General features: G+C 42.6%; 1 protein-coding gene across 1 annotated transcript; it reads right to left on the reverse strand.

Annotated features, from left to right (window-relative positions):
• Positions 1-1129: 1129 nt before the first annotated feature.
• LOC311605706 (serpin B9-like) lies at positions 1130-11339 on the reverse strand (the record flags this gene model as incomplete). Its single annotated transcript, XM_084796439.1, has 6 exons — positions 11166-11339; positions 10294-10431; positions 9717-9834; positions 7251-7393; positions 3516-3671; positions 1130-1537 (listed from the first exon to the last, which is right to left on the reverse strand). The coding sequence occupies exons 1-6, from the start codon at positions 11331-11333 to the stop codon at positions 1130-1132; spliced, it is 1131 nt and encodes a 376-aa protein (XP_084652565.1). The 5' UTR covers positions 11334-11339.
• Between the last annotated feature and the right edge of the window lie 10010 nt (positions 11340-21349).

Here is a 21349-nt window from a genome sequence, read left to right on the forward strand (position 1 = left end):
AAAGGTATTTATTGCAGCCATAAACTAACTTTAACTTTTAAAACTATGTGAATCCAATTAGGAATTCCATAATGAGGAGTTAATTCATGTGAATAACAAACAGTATATCTTCAACAAAACCCTATAGGAAGTTTGCTCACTCAGAGCTGGGCAATACCGAGAAAGTTAACAGTTCACACTAACGCCAGGTGTTTTTACTTTTTGGTTGTTTGAGACAGGTTTTCTCTGTGTAATCTTGGCTGTCCTGGACACGCTTTGTAGACCAGGCTGGCCTTGAATGTAGTTCTGGTTGTCCTGGACTCACTTTGAAGAGCAAGCTGGCCTTAGATTCACAGTGATCTACCTGCCTTTGCCTCCCTGGGTCCTGTGATTAAAGGCATGCACAACCATACCCAGCTCTAATGCCAGATTTTAGAAAGATGCAACAAAGTACAATGGACAGGGTAGTGAGAAGTTGGAAGCAATTCTGGGGTACATCATGATACAGACCTCGCCAATACTGGATCACCTCTAGAGATCTCTCATGCCTAAGGAACTTCCCCAAATCAATGGCTCCTGACAGCAAGTCAGAGGCTGGAAGCAGTTCTGGGGGTACATCATGGTATAGACCTTGCAAATACCAAATCACTTCTTAGGCAGCCCATATGCCTAGTGAGCTCCCTTAACAGGGTGGCTCTTGGCAACCTGGGTAGCCAAAAAGACTGAAGGTGAAAGTTGACTCTAGTTTGTTTGTTTAGTGCTGATATTTGACTCCAGGGCCCTGAGCATGTTGAACAGGATCCTCTGTGCACTGAGCCACAGCCCAGTCCCTGTTAAGCATTTAGCCTATGTTTTTAAAAAATTGCTGCATTTATTTGTTGTTTGTTTATTGCGTGTTTGTGTATGTCTGTGCACACCTGCAGTCAGGACAACTGACAGGAGTTGGTTTCTCTTTCTACCACAGGAGTCTAGGGGTTCTACTCAGTTCTTCAGGTTTGGTAGTGGGCACCTGTACCTGCCAGGCCAACTCTGATTCCAGTCTTTTTATTTTCATTTTTGATTTTTGAGACAGGGTCTCACTGTAACCCTGGCTCTCCTGGAAGTGAAGAGATGCTGAAGAGAGAGCTGTCCTCACCTAATAAATGTGCCCTTATGGAGATGAGAACCTGCCACAGAACAGCAGGCTGTTGGTTTTGTTGTGCCTGATGAAGAAAAGGAAGGGGTGGTCGGCACAGAATGTTGGGGCACACTCTAGAAGGCAAAGTGGAATAGCGGTAATTAAGCTGCTTGCTGCTGCCTCTGTGCCCTGCTCGTTGACCTCCACCATACTCCTGTGAAGCAATTTGGACACACACAGGCCTCTCTCCAAGGACATTGCTGATAAGTCAGCCTTGCCCCCTTGGAACACATCCACCATTCCCAGCTGTTGAAACACAGACTCCATGTCATAATTCTCTTGCAGCATAAATTTTGGAAGGGAAACTCTAACGTTGGTGCTTTCCATGAAGTCTGGTTTGGTCCAAGCTGTTAGCTTCTCAAAAGTGAGATTGTTTTCCACCTGACAAAGCAAAATTAGAGACCTTCAGACTCACAGTTGAGGTCTTACCCAGAGCCACATGGGCACTTCCTGCTCACAGTAGATTCCATCATCATACACAGGGCACTGCCTATTCATCTGTCCAGTGTGAAGGCCCCACTGTCCTGCTAGCTTGTACGTGGCTTCCCTGATGGGCATGCTCCCAGCATCAGCATAGGAAGGCCTGGCTGTCTTCTGCTAAATCACTTCTGAGACATCTTCTGTACACACAGGTTTTCATGTCCAGGTAATTATGGTTTAGGCTAATTTGCTTTTGTTTTCCTGAACTAGACTTAGTTTTGAAAATAGTAAATCATTGCTGCTGAAATAAAAAGTAAAAATTTTGGAAAGAAGACTTGGTGGGGTGGGGGTGTTTCACACCAGTAATCCCTCCACTCTCGGAGGCAGAGGGAGGTGGGTCTTTGTGAGTTCGAGTACATCCTGATCTACAAAGTGAGTTCAGGACACCCAAGGTGATACAGAGAAACCATGTCTCAAAAATAAATAAATAAGATGGACAAAGCCGGGCGTGGTGGCGCACGCCTATAATCCCAGTACTCGGGAGGCAGAGGCAGGTGGATCGCTGTGAGTTCGAGGCCAGCCTGGTCTACAAAGTGGGTCCAGGACAGCCAAGGCTACACAGAGAAACCCTGTCTCAAAAAACCAAAAAATAAAAGATGGACAGGAATAAATAAATAAATAAATAAATAAAGAAAGAAAGAAAGGAAGAAAGACAGACAGGGGGGAAAAAAAAGGCCTGGTGTGGTGGCACATGCCTTTAATGCCAGTAAATGGGAGGCCAAGGTAGGAAATCACTGTGAGTTCAAAGCCACCTGGTCTGTAAAGTGAGTCCAGGACAGCTAAGGCTACACAGAGAAACCCTGTCTCAGGAAAAAAAAAAAGAATGAAAGAAAGAAAGAGGAAGAAATGATTTGTCCTGAGTCACACCAGAAGGGAGGTCTATTCAGGGTTGGATTCTTTGGTTTTGTGGGCTGTTGTGGCTTGAATATAAAATTACAACAAAAGTCTCACATTCTAAACCCTTGTTTGGGAGGCAGCTGAAATTTTAGGAATGAGCTGAGTCTAGCTGAATGAAGGACAGAGTTACTGGAGGTGTACCTTGCAAGTTCATCTTCCAGTCTTTGTTCCTTATCTTTTTTTTTTGCTTCCTGTTAACTAATGCACACACACCTACCACCATACTAACAATGACGGCTGTAGGTGACTTGAAATGAAACTCCTGCAACAGTGGGACACCATAAATCCTCCCTCCTCTAGGTTATTCCTGTCAGATATTTTGTCAATGATGAAAAACTAACACCCCAGAGAAGCAATGCCATGGTTAGGGAGCCGGACTAAGGTAGCCAGGGGAGCTGTTCTGCTTACAAGGACCCCTGATGCCATGCACACTCCATTGTGCACCATTCAGAGGATGGCTGACACACTGTGGGGATTCCTGCTGCAGGGAAGAACAAGATGGGCCATAGTGATCTCCCCGACTCTGTGCTCCCCAGGTGTCCTTCTCCTCTTCCTCTTTGTTAGGTTAAAGTGCAACACTTTTTTGTCTATTTTATGTTTTCAGATATTAAAATAAGATATTAACAAGGATGCTGACTTGGGGTTATGTTTATGGAGGGGACTATGTTCTCAGCACTGTGCTAAGTTTGTCGCCTGAGTTGTGTTCATTTCACCCTATCAGGTCACCACTGCCCATTCTAGGGATGAAGCTATGTCATGTGGCAAGGTCACAGAGCCCACAATGTGAGCATCGGACACGGCCTTGATCCCAAAGCCTTGTGCCTGCATGTAGCTTGAGGCTGGATCTGTGAGTACCACTCTCTCAAATGGAAGTTACAAAGGTGAAAACACTGAGTTCTGTTCTAATGAGAAAGGACACAGGGACACTTGCTTCTTCTTGGAGACTTTAGAGCGGTGACTGCTATGGACTCTTGTGCCTCACCTGGCTGAGGTCCACACCATCATCTGGGAGAAGGACCACAAAACTGAGCTCCAGGCCTTCGTAGGGCATCTCCAACACTTTTGCCCGTATTTCCTTCACATAGGCGAGGTTGAAGTAGCTTTCCTTGTACATCATCTGTACAGGCCTTTTCTCAGTCTGATAGGAATGAGTAGACAATGGCAGAACATAAAAGATATTACTGCAGAGATCAGAAGGTTTCCAAATGAGCTCTAATTAATACCAAGCATGTTTCACAACGAGAGCAATATCCATGTTCCAGTGAGCACTTAGACAATGTGTGCCAGCCTCTTCCTGATTTCATCAAAAACACTGAGTGTGAGCAGTTATGGGACTCTAGTAGTTAGGGTTTCTACTGCTGTGGTAAGGCACCCTGACCAAAAGCAATTGGGATAAAGAAGGGTTTATTTCATATTACAAGTCTCAGATCACTACTCATCACTGAGAGAAATCAGGTCAGGAACTCAGGCAGAAGCCATGGAGGAAAGCTCCTTATTGGGCTATTTCCCATGACTTTCTCAGCTGCTTTCTTAAATAAGTCAAGACCACATGCCCAGGGGTGGCATTGCCTTCAGCGGACTGGGCCCACACCAATTGTTAATCAGGAAAATGCCCAACAGACTTCTCTCTATGCCAATCTTAAATAGACTGTTTCTCAAAGGAGGTTTATTTTCAAATCCATTTAGCTTGTGTCAAGTTGACAAATCAAGGCAGAGATAAACTAGGAAAACATGATGCTATACAGCTAAAGAAATGTATCATTCAAATATTAATATTTTAATATCTTATTTGGGTTAAAAATGTTACAAAATCTTTGTCCACAGGATGGCACTAGTAGGCCCTGACCAAATTTTTAGGAGGTTGGGCCTAATGTGGAAAGTTAAGGATTGGGGAAGAGATGCCCTTGAAGGGAATATGGACACTGCAGCCTCTTTCTGTTTTGCTCTTTTGCTTCCTGAGTTCTGTGAAGTGAGTAAGCCTCCACCATGCGTTTCCACCCTGCTGTGCTATACTACTACAACCTGGAGTGATTGGCATAACTGAACCAGAAGGAAACTTCTGGAACCATCAGCCAAAATAAACATTTCCTTCTTTCAAGTTGATTATCTCAGACAGTTTGTTACACTAATGAAAAACACTCCAGAAGCAAGAGTTTTCATCATTTAATGTGGGAAACAAATTTATCTAAGGAAACAGCATAATCAATTATAAAATACAGAAAACACTGCCATGAAGTAGAATGGAATATTTTCGTAGTACTGTGATTGGGAGTACAAATACATACATCCTCTCAGGATGCTTAAAGGTTACAAGGGGTCACACTCTTCTAACCCACCACAGAGCAGAAAGCTGAAGAGCACACACACAGGCTTAGAGAAAAGCTACATCTTGATATCCTATCAGAGGGAAGGGAAATTAAATTATTACAAGATGGGGACCATATGGACACATCTCCATGTATGTTTGTGATGCAGTAAGAGTGTGATAAGCCATCACAAAGCGGAAACTTGTCAAATCATTACAAGTTGGGGCTGCCTGAGCCCATAGAATGGGAAAAGATCTTCACCAACCCTACATCTGACAAAGGTCTAATTTCCAAAATATATAAAGAACTCAAGAAATTAAACACCACCAAACTAAATAACCCAATTAAGAAATGGGGCTCAGAACTAAACAGAATTCTCAACAGAGGAATATCAAGTGGCTGAGAAACACTTAAAGAAATGTTCAACGTCATTAGTTATCAGAGAAATGCAAATCAAAATGACTCTGAGATTCCATCTTACACCCATCAGAATGGCTAAGATCAAAAATTCAAGTGGCACCACATGCTGGTGAGGATGTGGAGAAAAAGGAACATTCCTTCATTGCTGGTGGGAATGCAAAGGTGTACAACCACTTTGGAAATCTATCTGGTGCTTTCTCAGAAAACTGGGAATAGGCCTTCCTCAAGACCCAGCTATTCCACTCCTTGAAATATACCCAGAAGATGCTCGACCACACAATAGGGACATATGCTCAACCATGTTCACAGCAGCCTTATTCATAATAGCCAGAACCTGGAAACAGTCTAAATGTCCCTAAGTTGAAGAATGGACAAAGAAACTGTGGTACATATACACTATGGAATACTACTCAGCTATAAAAAACAAGGAGATTGAGAAATTTGTGGACAAATGGAGAAAATTAGAAATGGTCATAGTGAGTTAACCTAGAAACAGAAAGACTCACATGGTATATACTCACTTATAATTGGACACTAGCCCAAAAGTCATGTCCCATGAATGTCTTCACTTACCAGGAGATTGGAACAGATGTGAGGACATTCTACTGGGATTCTAAGTAAGAGAAATATAGGAAATGGGGAAATAGAAGGATCCAGAGGATCTTAGAAACCTACAAGAAGAACGTCTTAACAGGTGGATCAGCCCCTAGGGGTGTCTGCTCAAACTATTGCACTAACCAAGGACAATACAAGTAGTAAACACTGAACCCCTACTCTGATCTAGCCAATGGATAGGACATCATCCACAGTTATGTGGAGACCAAGGACTAACTCTGACATGAGCTCTGGTGCTCCATATTTGATGACATCCCCTTGGTGGGGAGCCCTGGTGGCACTCAAAAAAAGAATAGGCAGACTACCAAGATGAGACTTGTTAGCCTGTGATCATAAAGTGGGGGAGAAGATCCCCCTCGAACATGGACCTAAGGGAGGGTAATAGGGTGGGATAGGAGAGTAGGGGGAATGGGAGGATACAAGTGGTGGGAGAACAATTTAGTTGTAATATGAATAAATTAATAAAAAGAATAAAAAACAAATTGGGGCTATCTGAACAGAACATTGTGTATCTTCTTATGATTTATTCTAGTTGCTTTGGTTCTTTTAGTCCAGAAGTAGACTTTAAATACAGAATTGGGACACATGGTAAGATTTTAATTACAGTGGCACATTAAACATAAAAATTTGCTACAGACCATCCATAATAAAGATTAAATTTTCCATTAAAAGATCTCATTCTTTCACAATTTTTTAAAGTATAGCTAATAAAAATGAAATGAGGAGTTTAACATTCATAATGATCCAAATTGCATTAAATAATACTTTTATAGAGACTGGGTAAACTATTCTAAGACATACTTTAATTCAGATTGTACTCAATTTAAGACTGAGATCTTAATCACTCTTTTTAATAATATAAAGTTACAAATACTTCATGAAGTGATAAATTGACTAATAACTTAGAGTGTTTGATTAAATTAAATTGCTCTACTAAATAAATGTGTGTCTACTCTTTTCTGCTAGGCCTCATGTTCCATACATGTATTAAATTACCTTATAATTATATAATTAAAACTCAGGTTTAGTATTTTTTTTGAGCATAAGGAAAATTTAGTTCTAGAATGGAGCAGAAACAAAGGTTTTATGAGAAATCGTCAGAAATGGTAACAGCCACCAACAGAATGCAAAATGACATGGACAGCAAATACAAATACTACAAATATTCTTGTAATTCCTTTACTGAGTTTAACCTTTCATTCAAAAAGTTTTCTGTGCTTTCATGATTTATTCCTTCTTGGGAACTGATCAATCCCAGCACCCCACAATGGATATGAGGTCTCTTTCACTGAGCTCCAAGTCTCACATTCACAATGAAAGGTTTCCGTGTAATTTCTTCATCATACTACCATGAACTGTTAAATATTTTTCCTTACCTTGTTTATTTTAAAGGGCTTTTCAGTTGTACATTTTTTGTCAAATAGCCTATGCCAGTTTCCTTTGAAATACAAGGCATTGACAAGAACCAGCCTGGTCTGTGAATGTACCGAGCCAACTGACAACACCTCTGGAATTTTGCCTTTGAGAAAGCAGAGACTTCATTCAGGTTCATTTATATATCTGTGAGACATAAGCTGATGTGACATCTGGCCCGATTCAATCATCACGCTTTCAGATTTGCTGAATTTGAATAAACATACTAAAAAACAAATCGAAAGACCAGTAACTATGTTTGACTCAAGGCCACGGGCGCACACTGGAGGAACATATCCAAGGTGAGGATATTGATCGACTTCTAAGTACCTCAAGGAAAGCAGGTTCGAGAAAAGCAGGAAAAAAATGACTACAAGATGGAGATGAAAACAATCGGGAAATGTAGATGGGGGTGGAGAGGAGGGGCATGGGTGGGTGGCTGGACTCAGACCACAGTTTTCTCCTAGGGTGGCTAATGTTAGTCATTTTGATTTAGTCTGGCATCAACCAGGAGATTTGTCCCTGGACATGAAGAGCCCTAGCTAATGTGACTCCATTTTGTCAGAAGGCACCATCTTGAGCCTGTCACTAAGCTTACCTCTCTTGCTAGAAAACCACAACGTGTTCCAGAGAAAGAATGACCCTAGTCCTGAGCCAGCCAGGGCACAGCAGGAAAGTACCTAACTTCCCTAGATGTTATAGATAGATTGCTTTAGCATTTCAAGGTTAGGCTCAACCAATCCCCCAGGGCCAATCCAACCTTGTTATAAGTCAACCAATCCTGGAACTGCCAAACTGGAAATTCACATTCCTTGCTGTAACAACAATAAAAAACCCTGCCTACTGAGGGCTCACAGCTCACTACTGAGCCTCTGCTTTGGTGAGGGTCCAGGGCCCTCAGGCTTGAGTTTGAATAAAGGCTCTTTGTTTTTGCACATTACTTTGGATTCCTGGTGGTCTTGGGGATCTAGTGATCTGGGCATAACAAACAGGCCTGTGAGAATTTTCCCAGAAAGAGAAACTAATGGAGAAAAAGATCCCCAGAGCAGGCACCACCTTATGCTGCCAGATACGAGAGAGGTCAGAGAGAAAGCAGCACTGCTTTTGTCTGTCTGCTCCAGTCCTTGCTAATGAGGGCATCTGGTCTGCTCCCATCACTGCCCTTGTCATTTTTATCTGGCACTGGAAGCCAGTATCTTTGGCCATCATGAGGGTGAAGACTAGTGACTTTGCAGAATCTTTTAGGCCTTCCTTGCCAGACTGAGACTGCTGAGGTCTCCAGCCTCATAGACTGAGCAGCTCCCATCCTATTCAGTCTATATTGGACACACTCACCCATTATATGCTCTTCATAAGATTTATTCGTTCTGTTCCTCTAGAGCACTCTCGTTAATACATGGATGTAAAATGCAGCATCTCACTTAGCACTCCATAGTCATGCTCAATCCAAAGATACTATGACATGTCAGAGGCCGAAATATAGAATGCAGTTTGTGACACTTCAGAGTGTCATCCACACATCAAAGTACTATTGCAGATAAGAGGGCAGATTCCCTTCCTTTCTATTATGGGTATATTTTGACTGATCAAGACAAATGCTGCTAATTTCTGATATGAAGAGTGCACAAGAGGTAAGATTCCAACAAGAAATGGGCAAATGATTGATGAGTGTAAGAAAGGATTCTCACTCATTAGTGTTTGCTTTTCAGCATAAATAGGAGTGTGCCTAGTGATACAGAGGCATCTGGATAGTTCCAATATCATACCATGACCTCAAAGGCCAATGCTGGAACCTGTCATCTCTAGTATAAAAACAAACAAGGTTCAGCCCCAAATGGAAGGCTCTTTTAGTCAGTGTAACTGAGCAGCCCTGAAAGCATGTCTCCACTGGCAATCAAATCTGACTTTAATCATATCTAAGCAAGGGAACAGGAGCAGAAACAGGAGTCTTCTTTGGAGGTAAAGGTGGTAAGAGTCCAGGCAAGACAGACTGTAGGAAATACCAACATCGCAGCTGGATTGTGGGGGGGGAAGGTCTCCCCAAGAATCTTCATCTCAGTGAAGGCAGAGTCACATGACCTGTGACCATTGCAGATCACCTGTGTCTTCTTATATAAACTGTTAGACTGGAGATCAGGCCCAAGAGTTCTACTGACATTTGTGTTTGCCCCTCTGCCCTAGAGAAATAGACAAACTTTTGTTTTTTTTTTTTAAATCTAAGTATCTGAGTAGGATCTCCATAAACTCTCTGAGCTCTACATTACAGCATCCAGCCCAGCTAGTCTGCATCACATAGGATCTCTGAAATAACAGCGAGATTAGTCTGTGGTGGGGAGAAGCGGGAATTAAGAGAAAAAGGAGGAAGAAGGAAGAGAGGCATTGATGGAAAGGACCAGACTGTGGGTTGTGAAGCAACTTGAGATTCTGACCTTCAGTCTGTTTGGAGACCCACGTGTTTATGTGTTTCCTGGACTTCTCTGTATCTTTCGCAAAGGAGAGCTGCTCCATCTCCGAGTGATAGAACTTAAGACAGGACTCCTTAAAGGTCTTTGGAGAGAAAAATATGTTCAGGAAGGTAACATTACAAAAGAAAATTGCAGCAAGCCCTCCAGCCTTCTGATTAATACAGCATTAAAAGGAAAACTAAATGAGTGTATATATCACTTTAAAAGCAAACAGTTTCATGTGCAAGGCCATTGCAAGTGCAAATAACTAAATATAGATAAATAAAAAATACAAGTAGTCAGATTTGAAATATCTCAAGGTATAATTACAGGATTGTCTTTGAAGAAGGTTAAGTACATGAGTCTCACTATATAGATTAGGCTGGTCCAGAACTCATGACCCTCCTGTCTCAGTTTTCTAAATGCAGGTGTTATAGATGTATACCCTCACACTGGCTGGAAAGTAGTCCTTACTTTTCTCAAATTCTTTAGGGTCCTTCCCCTGGGATCTATAGCAACACGTATCTGAATACAACTGTTTCATTCTACTGGTACTACTTACTGGGAGGATTTCACAAGTGCTCTCTGCAAAGAGCCTGTTGGCCATTCGAAGTGTGTACTTTCTGATTGGCTGGTTCAGGTTACTGAGGAGTGACCGGAAGCCCTGGTGAATGTCTTTCTCTGGATTTAAACCAAGTGCCTGTGAAGGAAAAGAATGAAGTATTATGAGGCCAATGATGAAGCATTTTAGTTGCAGATGGAGTTTGCAAGCAGCAGAGATGTCTCAAGCAGTGGAGCACATGAGGTGCTGATCTAAGGTAGGTTGGTATTGCAACAATAAATAGCAGGAATTGACTTTCCTTGCCAATGAATAATAGCAAAGTCTGTTGCTTTAAAAACAAAATAGTTCTCAGCAACCCATGCTTCAAACAATTTCAACATCTTTTTCCCCCATGGCGGTATGTGGGACTGAGACTAGGTTCTGAAGTATTATGGTGGGGAAAAGCTCTGCTACTCAGTTACAATTACAACAGCTTCCCTCCATCTAAAAAAAAAAAAGTAAAATCAATAACACAACAACGACATTAACAGACACCTTTCTATTTGAAAGTAAGTTGCACAGGCTAGCCTCAGACTTGGTATCTTCCTATCTCAGTCTCTAGTATCTGGAATTAAAGGCCTGTGCTACTCTGCCTAGCATGAAATTATTTATACACCATTTTTTTCTAGGTAAACTCTGGTAAAAAATTTGAGAGATTCTTCCAAGTTATTACTCAGGAAAATTTACAGCCATTAATGATGTTTTACTGGGAGGGACTCCATCTTCCTTCTTCTTTATCCTCTGCTGCACGACTCATTTTGCACATAACTATTCTCTTTTTCTGTGCACCTCTTAAGCAAATCAAAATAGGTATGTGGCCAATGTCAACTTACCTGAGATATCTGGGCTGTAGTGTCTCCCTTCGCCCCCAAGAGGACCATAGCTAGAGCAGAGGAGATGCTCATAGGAGAAAAACATACATTTTCGGAAGGGTCTTTTTGACAGAGCATCTTCAACAGTTGGATGGCAAAGGTGCCATTGGCTTCACACAGAGTGCTCATGATGCAGAGTCTGGAGGCAAAGGAGAAATGGTACTCAACACAGAGCTGACTGTTTACTGATCTGACACAGGGAAATCGGGGACTCTACTCTGGGTTTACATTTGAAAGCGCATAAGTACTGTAAGCAGGGATTTTAAAAGTTCAGTCTCATTCAAGAATTTTCAAATGTTATGGTTATTAGCTGTGTGAGGTCTTGACTGCAGACCAAACCAGATTCCTTTTTGTCTGCACAGGTAGAAGGAAAGATCATCAGAAATTCATACACAGGACACAGCTAAGAGGCGTGGTCTAGTCTCCTTACATACAGAGCAGCTCCTCTCTTCTGATGATGATTGACTGTTGGATAAAGAGAAGGATGGAGGGAAGAGGAGTCAAGGCAGCAAACAGCCATGGCCTCCAAGTCCTGTGGCCTGGCTGCATCAATTCTGTATTCCTGACTCTGCCTGGGAAGAATGCTCCTGAGCTATCCATGAGGCTTTAGACAGTGTCCTCCACCTTTGCCAGCTACTAAGAATCTGAGATGCTGGATGAGACCCAGACAGAGGCTGGTGTTATCCACTGTGCTGTGCAGCAGGCAGCATTCCCCTGCAGTGGCTTTCCAGGGGCCTTGCATCATCCAAAGGCACCCAGGCTGCTTTTTCCCTTGAGCATGTCTCACCTCCCAGAGGAATGGACAGCTTGCTGCAGGCTAAGTGACTGCTCCTGTCACCTTAACCCAATTCTGAGTCACTGTGCATCCCATGACTGTGCTCTCTCTGTCATATGACATTTGACACTCAAAGTGTTTCTACCGGTGAGATGCAGTTCAAAGCCCAGGGAGTCTCAGAACACCCCAATTCATACTTCCCACTGCCCAGACAGAAGGACATTGCATCTTGAGAGTGTTCCTAGATCCCTTGACTTAAGTCCTCTAAGGCTCTGGGGGATTGTTGGGACTGTTTTATTTCAATGACTTATCCTTTGTTTGTTCTTCCCATCAGACCCAGCTTACTGTCTCTACATTCCTTTTGTCACTTCAAAGTTCTGTCTGAATCCTGAAGTGCTCTTTATTCTACCTAGAACGTCATCTATCTCATCCCTGTCATTGAGTTCAAGGTCCTCAGCCTTCCCACCTTCACTGGGACAGGGCAACCTCAGAGCCTCTGCCGTCCTACCCTAGTGCAGCTGCCCCACCCAGATCTGCTCTCCACTCTAAGTGTCATCCTTTCTCTTACTAATTGTTTTCTCCACCGTAGCAGGAGCTCTGTGCAGGCAAGGGAGAATTCAGGCATACAAATTCTTATCAGGCGTGTGCATGCGCAGGATAAAAGTGGGGTTTGGGGTCCCATCACTATGAGCTGACTATTTTCAATTTGGGAATGAAGAGTTGGAGTGGAGCTCAACGGAGTAGAGCCTGTTGATTTTTATAGGGCACGGAGGTAAGAGACTTTATCTTGCAGATCCTTGAAGAGAGAGCAGTCAAGGGGGCTCAGTGGTAGGAGCTGAGAGAAAGCAGCGCAGAGGACAGTGAAGAATGTCACTGAGACCCATCAGCACGTTAGCCTGACTGAGGTGAATGAGTACAGCTCCAGGATCCCATCCCTAAGACCAGCCTCATAGCTATGGGCCTGGTGGACTTTCAGAAGTAGTCACCTGAGTGAGTGCTCAGCAGACAACACCTCCCCACTGTCTTTTCCTAAGCCTCCCAGAGTTTCATCTCCTGGACTCATCCTAAACCTTTGGAAGCTGGCCTTTAGGAGTCCCACAGGCCCAGACCAGTCCAGGAGTCCTTACCTGAAACTGTCACAACCTCCCAGTGCAGTGTTCAAGGCTTGATTCCTCTGGAGTGGAGTGAGTTGCCTGCCTACCCTGTCCACGCAGGCTCTTTTTTTTCACTGCAGGGCAGTGACATCATGCTCAGAGCCTGAGGCCAGGGCCAGAGGGGACTGACCTGGTCTCAACCATCTCTGGCAACTGCAGGTTGGAAATGGGCAGGGCTTGGGGAACTAGTAAGCCTTGGGGAAAGCAAAGCTAGCAGGATGTTTGGCTCTCTGGCTCACAGGCAACAAGGGAGAAGGGCGGCAGGAAGTGACCTGGAGGCTCTAGCTGATTGCAAACTTCTGTCCATGTAAGGGTTTCAGCTGTGAAGGTGTTTGCTCCAGGTGTCCTGTCATGTCTGCACTACCTCAGACCCACGTGCAGAATGCTGGCACTCACTTCCAGAAGAGAATTTTCCAATTGCTGTCATGTAGACGGCTCCATTAGAGGACTCCTTCTTGCAAACTGACAGAAACAGATACTGAGGCATGTTAGTACAGCACATCGTGTTCTCCATCCCTGAGCAGGGCACACTGCATTTGTAACCCCAAAGAGAGGAGACCTCCTTAAATTTGCATCTTAGGTGTCATATTCTATAATTTTTAAAATTAAAATCATGTATTTTATGTGTGTGGGTATTGTCTGCACATACGCCTGTGTGCCACATGAATGCTGGTGACCACAGAGGCCAGAACATAGTATGAAGTTCTCTGGACTGGAGTGTTTGTTGTATCCTGGGGTTGTTGGTGTACCTGGCTAGTGCTGGTGATACCATAGAAACCATGTCCCAGAACAGATGTGTTTGTGTCAGAGACCCTTGATCTCAAGGTACTGCTGATTTGTCCTTTAACACATACATTCTATGGCTTAAAGTATACTTAGAAAGATGTATGACAGACATTATCATTATTTTTAGACCTTTATTATTACTGAAGAAAAAGGACTGATTTTTTTTGGTTTTTGTTTTTGTTTTTTTGAGGCATGTTTTCTCTGTGTAATAAGCCCTGGCTGTTCTAGAACTCTCTTTGTAGACCAGACTGTACGTGAACTCACAGAGATCTGCCTGCCTCTCCTTCTGAATGCTGGAATTAAAGGCATGTGCCACCACAGGCAGCAGGACTGATGATTTTCAGTATCTATTTCTCAAACCCACACTATCTTCATTGAAACTACTAATCCATTCTCTGCCTGTATTTCCTGTCATGAGCATTTCTTGTTGAAATATATAGCCATGTGTGTGGTCTTCTTTCTCACCTGATGGCTTCCAGACTCATGCTTACTGGTTAAAGGTGTCAGCATCCTCTACTCAGGCCATTAGAAGTGCTATAGTTTGCCACCAACAGTGAGCTGAGTCCTCTTCACCAGTCTCTTCCTCCATGATGCTTTGCTGTGGTGCCCTGTGGCTTTTCCAGGGTGCTCAGCTTCTGTTGCTTGGTCCCTGTTTCCACCAGGGGCTGCTCACACCCACTTGTCTTCTAAGCTGTGACCCAGCAGGAAGTGACACAGCTGAGGGACCTTTAGCTTGTGGCTTTCTTGCTCATCTTGCTTGAGGAAATATTTGGCTTGCTTATGTGCAGCATCTGCTTCCTTTTTCACGGTCTGCTCTCCACCAGCCAAAGGGGATGTCAACCTCCTGTCCCTTTAGGTTTCTCTATTTCCTCTGCTCTGACCAACAACCAGTCGGACCATCCTCTGTCTTAATTTTTTTTCTTGGGGTGACTTTTCACTTTGGACCCACATCACTGAATCAGCTAGCTCATACTTTTCCTTTTCTTGGTCCTTGCGTCCTCTGACACAGTGTCTCCTCTCTGCTCTGCTCCTTCTTCCCCACCCCTGCTCCCACCATTGTCTTCCCAGGCATCCTCCTCTTCATCTTCTAATAAGAGATCACATTATTTTCTCTCATCGGCTGAAATGCTCTGACTTTCATGCCCCTTGGATTTGTCTATGTAGTCTGTTAGAATCCTTTAGAACAGTGCTCATTCCAAGAGCACAGATCTCACAGGATTATTATTTGCCCTCTGCACTACTTTCCTCAACTAAATTATTGCCATCTTCATCCTCACTATTTTTTGCTTTATGATATATAGTCCTCATCCCGTTTGCACCTAAAATAGTTTTTATATTCAAATACACCCATGCTGTTGATGCTGGAGGCTTTTTAACCCACAGGACTACTTCCACTGCCCCCAATCCCAAAGCTCTCTTCTTGCGTATATATTATAATTTGGTAAAATAAAAGCATTAGTTAGAAGGCTGTTGAGACAGTTCTTATTCTGTAAATAGGGCCTCTTGTAAGAGTCCTAGGAAGCTGCAGGTTTACATCTGGAAATTCAGAAGGATCACGCATACTTTGGCTGTAAGCATGATTTCTGTTTAACCACTCTTCTTTGAACTATCCTTGCATAGAGTGAGTATTGTGTGCATGCTACCAATCTTCACAAAATAGGTTAACTGGGCTGGGAAGAGTGTTAGTTAGACTCAATGGTGAAGGGCTTCCTTCTTTCCCTGAGTCTCCTTAACTTTCTGTGCTGTCTGAAGACAGCATTTGTCAGTCAGGTTTTTCTTTTCCTGTCTGGAGAAACTACTACTACTAACATTATCTACCATAGTTTTCTTTTAATTAATCAGTTTGGATGGTTTCTATCTACTATTCATTTTACTTTGAACATTTATGTATAAATTTATGTGTAGACATATGTCTATGGGACTTGAGTGGTTGTAGTGGATGTAAACATGATTTTGTTTTGACCCCAAGTGTGAGATGTGAAACAGATTACTGTAACTATTATTATTGTTTATTATTATTATTATTATTATTATTATTATTATTATTATTATTATTCTCACTATTGAAAAAACTAAATAAAATCTGTATCTTTGCCTTCCTCACTGCCTTAAAACTCACTCAGTTTGGAGATCACAAATCTAGATAAAACTTTAGTACTCTCCCAATAGCTTTTCCATAGAGATCACTTCATCCATGTGGGTTTCAGGGACATGGTCTACTGTGTGTGAAAACATTGACTTTTCCTTGTCCTTTATGATAGTTAATGGGTGGCTGGAATAGGATTCAAAGGCTTGGTCTTCACATTGTGTCTGAAACCTTTGCTGCCTTAACCTTTGAGTTAGAGACTTCTGCTCAGCTCTCCATGAAGAAAAGTTGAACATTCTAGAAATGGCAGCCACAAAGGGACAGTGGGAAGATTCTGGAAGATCACTCCTATTTCCAGAAAAAAAACAACCCACAGGAATTTTCTTCCTTCCTCTTTGTTCACTTGCCTTCTTCACATCCTGGAATCTTTTATAAATATCAAATTTTCTTTATCCATTCATTAAGTTGTAGGCATTTATAGGTTTCCATGTTTTGTTCATGAATAATCAATAGTGCTGCCATGAACTTTGTGCACCTCTTTTGGTGTGTATAAATACTTTCAGCTCCTATGAACACATCTAAAATGGAATTTTTGGGCCCCATGGAAACTCCACATGTAACACTCTGAGGAATCCTAGATCAATTTCCAAGGCTGGTGCACATTTCACATTTTCATAGAGAAATGCTTTTTAACACGTTATTACTTGTTTTCTCCCCTACCCCATTTTACTTTCAAATTAGCATAAGGTGTATTAGATAGTACCATGATGCCTAGAATATGTTAGGTGGCATTTCATCATGTTCAAGCAAACTCTCTTTTAATGCATTCATCTTCTCTGTATCTCCCCTCTTCTCTCCTTGCATCTTCTCTCCAATCTTTTATGCTTTTACATTAAAAGTGTCCTTTTGGCCCTTCCTTCTCAGTGTCACTTTTCATCTCCCCCTTTATCTCCTTTTTGTTTTTTTTTCAGGCTGTACCCACACATTTAGCCATTAATACACTTTTACACTTCATTCTAGGACCAACACAGGAGATGGAGTGTGTGTTTTTTGTTTTTGTATTTTGAGATTGAAAAACCTTTTTTTGTTGTTGTTGTTTCTTTGTTTTTGTTTTTCAATAAAGGACTTTTCTGTGTAACGGTTCTGGCTGTCCTGGACTCACTTTGTAGACCTGGCTGGCCTCAAACTCATGGGGATCTGCCTGTCCCTGACTCCAGAGTCCTGGGTTTAAAGGCATGATCATCATGCCCAGCTTAGAGATACCGTCTTAATACAATGCTTCTGAGATCTTTCCATCTCTTGACTTTTATTAGAACAGAATAAACTTCTATGTGCACATTTCCACATGTGGTGATCTGAGTGAGAATGGCCTCCCTAGGCTCATGTGTTTGAATTCTTGGTTTCCAGTCAGTGGAACTGTTTGGGAAGGACAAGGACATCTGGCCTTATTGCAAGAGATGTGTCATTGTAGGTTGTGCTTTGGGGTTCCAAAACCCCGGTCTCAGTCTCTCTCCCTCCCTCCCTATCTCTCTCCCTCCCCTCCCCCTCTCCCTCACCCCCTCCTTTTCCCCTCCACCCTCTCTCTCCTATCCCTCTTTCTCCCTGTCTGCAACTTTCAGATCTGATGTAAGCTCTCAGCTACTTCTCCAGCACCATGGCTGCCTGCCTGGCCCCATGCTCCTCACCCTGATGATCATAGACAAATCCTCTGAAACTGTAAGTGAGCCTCCTACTGAATGCATGTTTTATGAGCCTTGGTCTTGTGGTCTCCTCTTAGCAATAACAGTAGGTACCAAGGAAAAGGGTATTGCTGAGATAGGCTTGTCAATACTGTTTGTTAAAGATTTGGGCAAAGAAGACATCAGGAAAGGACAATACTGTATAATCTTGTGTCTATTAGTCCAATTTCCTCCCTTTTCACAGAAAAAGAACAGTGTGACCCAAACAAGGGCACAAGCACCCATTAAGCCAGCATTTAAATGGGCACAGATTGTGGGGAAAAAATGAAGGCATCCTTAAGGAAATTAGGAAACACAATTGAGTGGTGACTCCTGACTTACTAGCTTACTAAGCCTATCCATTGATTCAGTCAGTGCCCAAAGATGTTGATGCTGCTGCAAGGAAAATGATCCTGAAATAGACTCATGAGGCTGCTTTAAAAACTATAGAAAATTGTGCAGTACTGACACATTCATAACATGTTTTGTGTCCTTGATTTAAAACTGTTTTCAGGAGTGGTGGTGGATGTTGCTGGGCAAAGACCACAGTTAGAAGCACAGCTGGAGGAAGGCCAAGTCTCAGGTGGTGTTTTACTCACGGGGAACTGTGATACAGGTGACTAAGAGCCATACTCACAGTCACATGGTGACTTACACTTACACTTCAATAAGTGTAATGCACTGCTACTGTGCATAGTGCTGCAGTTCACACCTGCAGTAGTTCACACCTGAGGCTCTGGAATAGGCAGGTAATGCTTCTAAGGACCTCAAAGTAAAGCACATCACTCCTGGTCACTTGTATCTTGCAATCTGAGGTGATGAAATGTCGGATTAACCCCCCTCAAGGTTACCATAGCTGGGGGTGGTGTAATTCTGCACACCCATTAATCTCTCATTAGAAAGGAAGGACAGCAGAAAAACTGCTTAGGAAGTCTGGGTGAATAACTCAGCCCATAAAGGGTCACCAGTAAGGACCTGAGTTAGATCCTCATAACCCATGCAGACAGCCCCTGCCCCATAGGACTCCTGCCAAGTGCCACTAGGTGAGGGCAGGCCTCAAAACCCCATCATTGTAGATGCCCATGGACTATCCTGCTTTCTAGCTTGTACCCAAGACCACCTGGGCTGAGGGATTCTGAACACATATTTTCTGTTCTGCCTCAGTGAGCTTTCTTAATGTGAAATGGCGTTTGTGCTCCTTTCCTGCACATGCTACCCAATGCACTAAGGAATTTCAATACATCTCATTTTCTACACATTTGTTTGACCACCTCCATTTTTACTGCCAGGGGAAAGAAAAAAAATGTGCCTTTGCTTTTCAGCTTGGTATGTTTAGATCTGGCTCTCATTCAGGTACCCAACCACTCTCCTGCAAGAGATGTTCCATCTATTGGCCATGCTGCAATTGACAGGCTGATTTCACTGATCTGGGGCATAGGCCCTGTTTCCTAAACCTCCTGGTTGAGAAAATGAAAAGGTTTCTCTCAAGACAGTAAAGTGTGATAAACCTCAACAGGCTGACAGAAGCCTGACAAAATGCCAGCAGACCTGTAGGTATGTTATGGAGGCACTCTTTAAATACAGCCACCTAGATCCTAATTCTGAGATGAAGATAAAAATATACACTCATATCATCTCTCTAGTGTTTTAGATATGAACTAATTAAAAAAAACCCAACCAGAACAGGACCATGGCCCTCAGAACCCTCAAAAAGACCCAATTAAAACAATCTTCAAGGTCTTTGAGCATAAAGAAGAGACCAAGTCAGTGGTAATAAGATCTGGCAAAATACCAAGTAATTTCAATCAGTTTGTGGGACAGATTAAACGCTTTTCCTCTTAGTATGCTACCACTGGAACCTTATTTCAAATCTGGTCAGGATGCACATGTTGCCAAAGCATGTCCCAAACTATGAATTCCACTGGGGCGGGCCCTGTCTAGTGTGTACAGTTAGGGGACTTTCTGAGCAGAGGCCAACCATTCTTATCTCTAAACTCAAGGCACAATCCACAATCCACTGGCCTCCTGGCACTGCACTGAAGACTGAAGGGGCTCAGCTTCCGGAGATTCCACCTCTGTCACCATAACTGAGGATGGAAACAGGGCAAACAGCATGACTGCTGTTAAACCAATTTCATTCCTTTTGTGTATGTGATCTGTACGTTCTACTATAATGGAATATTCAGGACCACAAATCTCTTCTTCTGTCTCTCCTATAGGGAGTGGTTATATTAATTAAAAAAAAATTAGGCACACTAACCCTCACTCACTCCTTAATTATCCCTTCATGCCTGAGACATTTTTGGGAATTCACCATTACTCTAATCTTATCCTACCATCTCCAATCACCTAGCCATAACTCAGAGACAGATTTGTTTTTCTCCTTGGCTCAGTGTTACCCTCCCAAACCCTCTTGCTCTCAGCTCACATAGCAGCCTGTCATTAACATGGCCTAGGACACTAAGCATCCCTTGGCATTCATACAGCTCCACTTCCTTGTCCAAGTTACCTTAAAAGATGTATCACTCTTCCCCGCCCCCATTTAACCACTAATAAACTTGGATCTTGGCCTTCTAAGGCTAGCCAACTCTTCCTATAATATACCATTTTAGTTTTAAAAAACCCACGTGGATATCTACAAGATCTGAGTGAGGTCAAGTCAGTTCACATGCCAGTACTAATGCTGGAAGAGCACATAAACCTCTCTCCGTAGATTATGACCTATTGACAGTTGATGGCTGCTAAGGTAACAAGAGTCAGTTTGGTGTAGAGGCATGGTCCCTTGGTATTTGGTGACCATGATGCAGTAGATGAATCCACAACTATATATACAGGATCACTATTAATTGTGGATAGTCTGGATTATTTTTTAAAATGACATTATGTTGAGAGCAGGATGTCAAAAGATGATGGAGAAGAAGTTGGACAGGGAAGAATGAGAATGGATAGTTCATATAATAGAAATGTATACATGCATGGACTCTCAAAAATATTGTATTTTTAAAAAACAAAAAAACCCCACAAACATCTAGTTGATTCATCCTAAGTAGTTCAAGGTCCCAGGGACATGAATGAAGCCATCTGATCCACTCTACTTGTGGTTTTCTAGACCCTAATACTGTTTACAATAAACTCAATTATATCATGACTTCATTACTGTTTGCCTGTTAAATATTCAAAGTTCACTGTCCATGAGTCCGGTTCTTCACTGGCTATGTATATGGGACAAGCATGAGTGACCCCAGGAGCCATTTTTGAATACCAGTGTAATTTTTGGCTATTGTAGTAGGAGATATAGAAAACCACCGTATAATCTCCTTGCTTTTTTGCTCCTCATTATGTTCTTTCTTTGGTAGAAGCTGAAATTTGGGCCATGAAATATAGTTCTGTGTGCTCAGCTGCTGACCTCCCTCTAGCATTCACTACCCTCAGATATTCTAAACTGAGATTGCTTGCTGCTTTTCCTGAAGACCCAACTTAAGTTCCCAAGCAGTTCACAGTTACTTTTAATTCCAGGTCCAGGGACTCTGACACCCTTTGTTGTTCTTCTTGGTTACTGCACACACGCACACACACACACACACACACACACACACACACACACACACACACACACTTTAGAATAT

This window comes from Acomys minous (genome assembly GCF_964271855.1).
Source record: "Acomys minous genome assembly, chromosome: 9".
NCBI lineage: Eukaryota > Metazoa > Chordata > Mammalia > Rodentia > Muridae > Acomys > Acomys minous.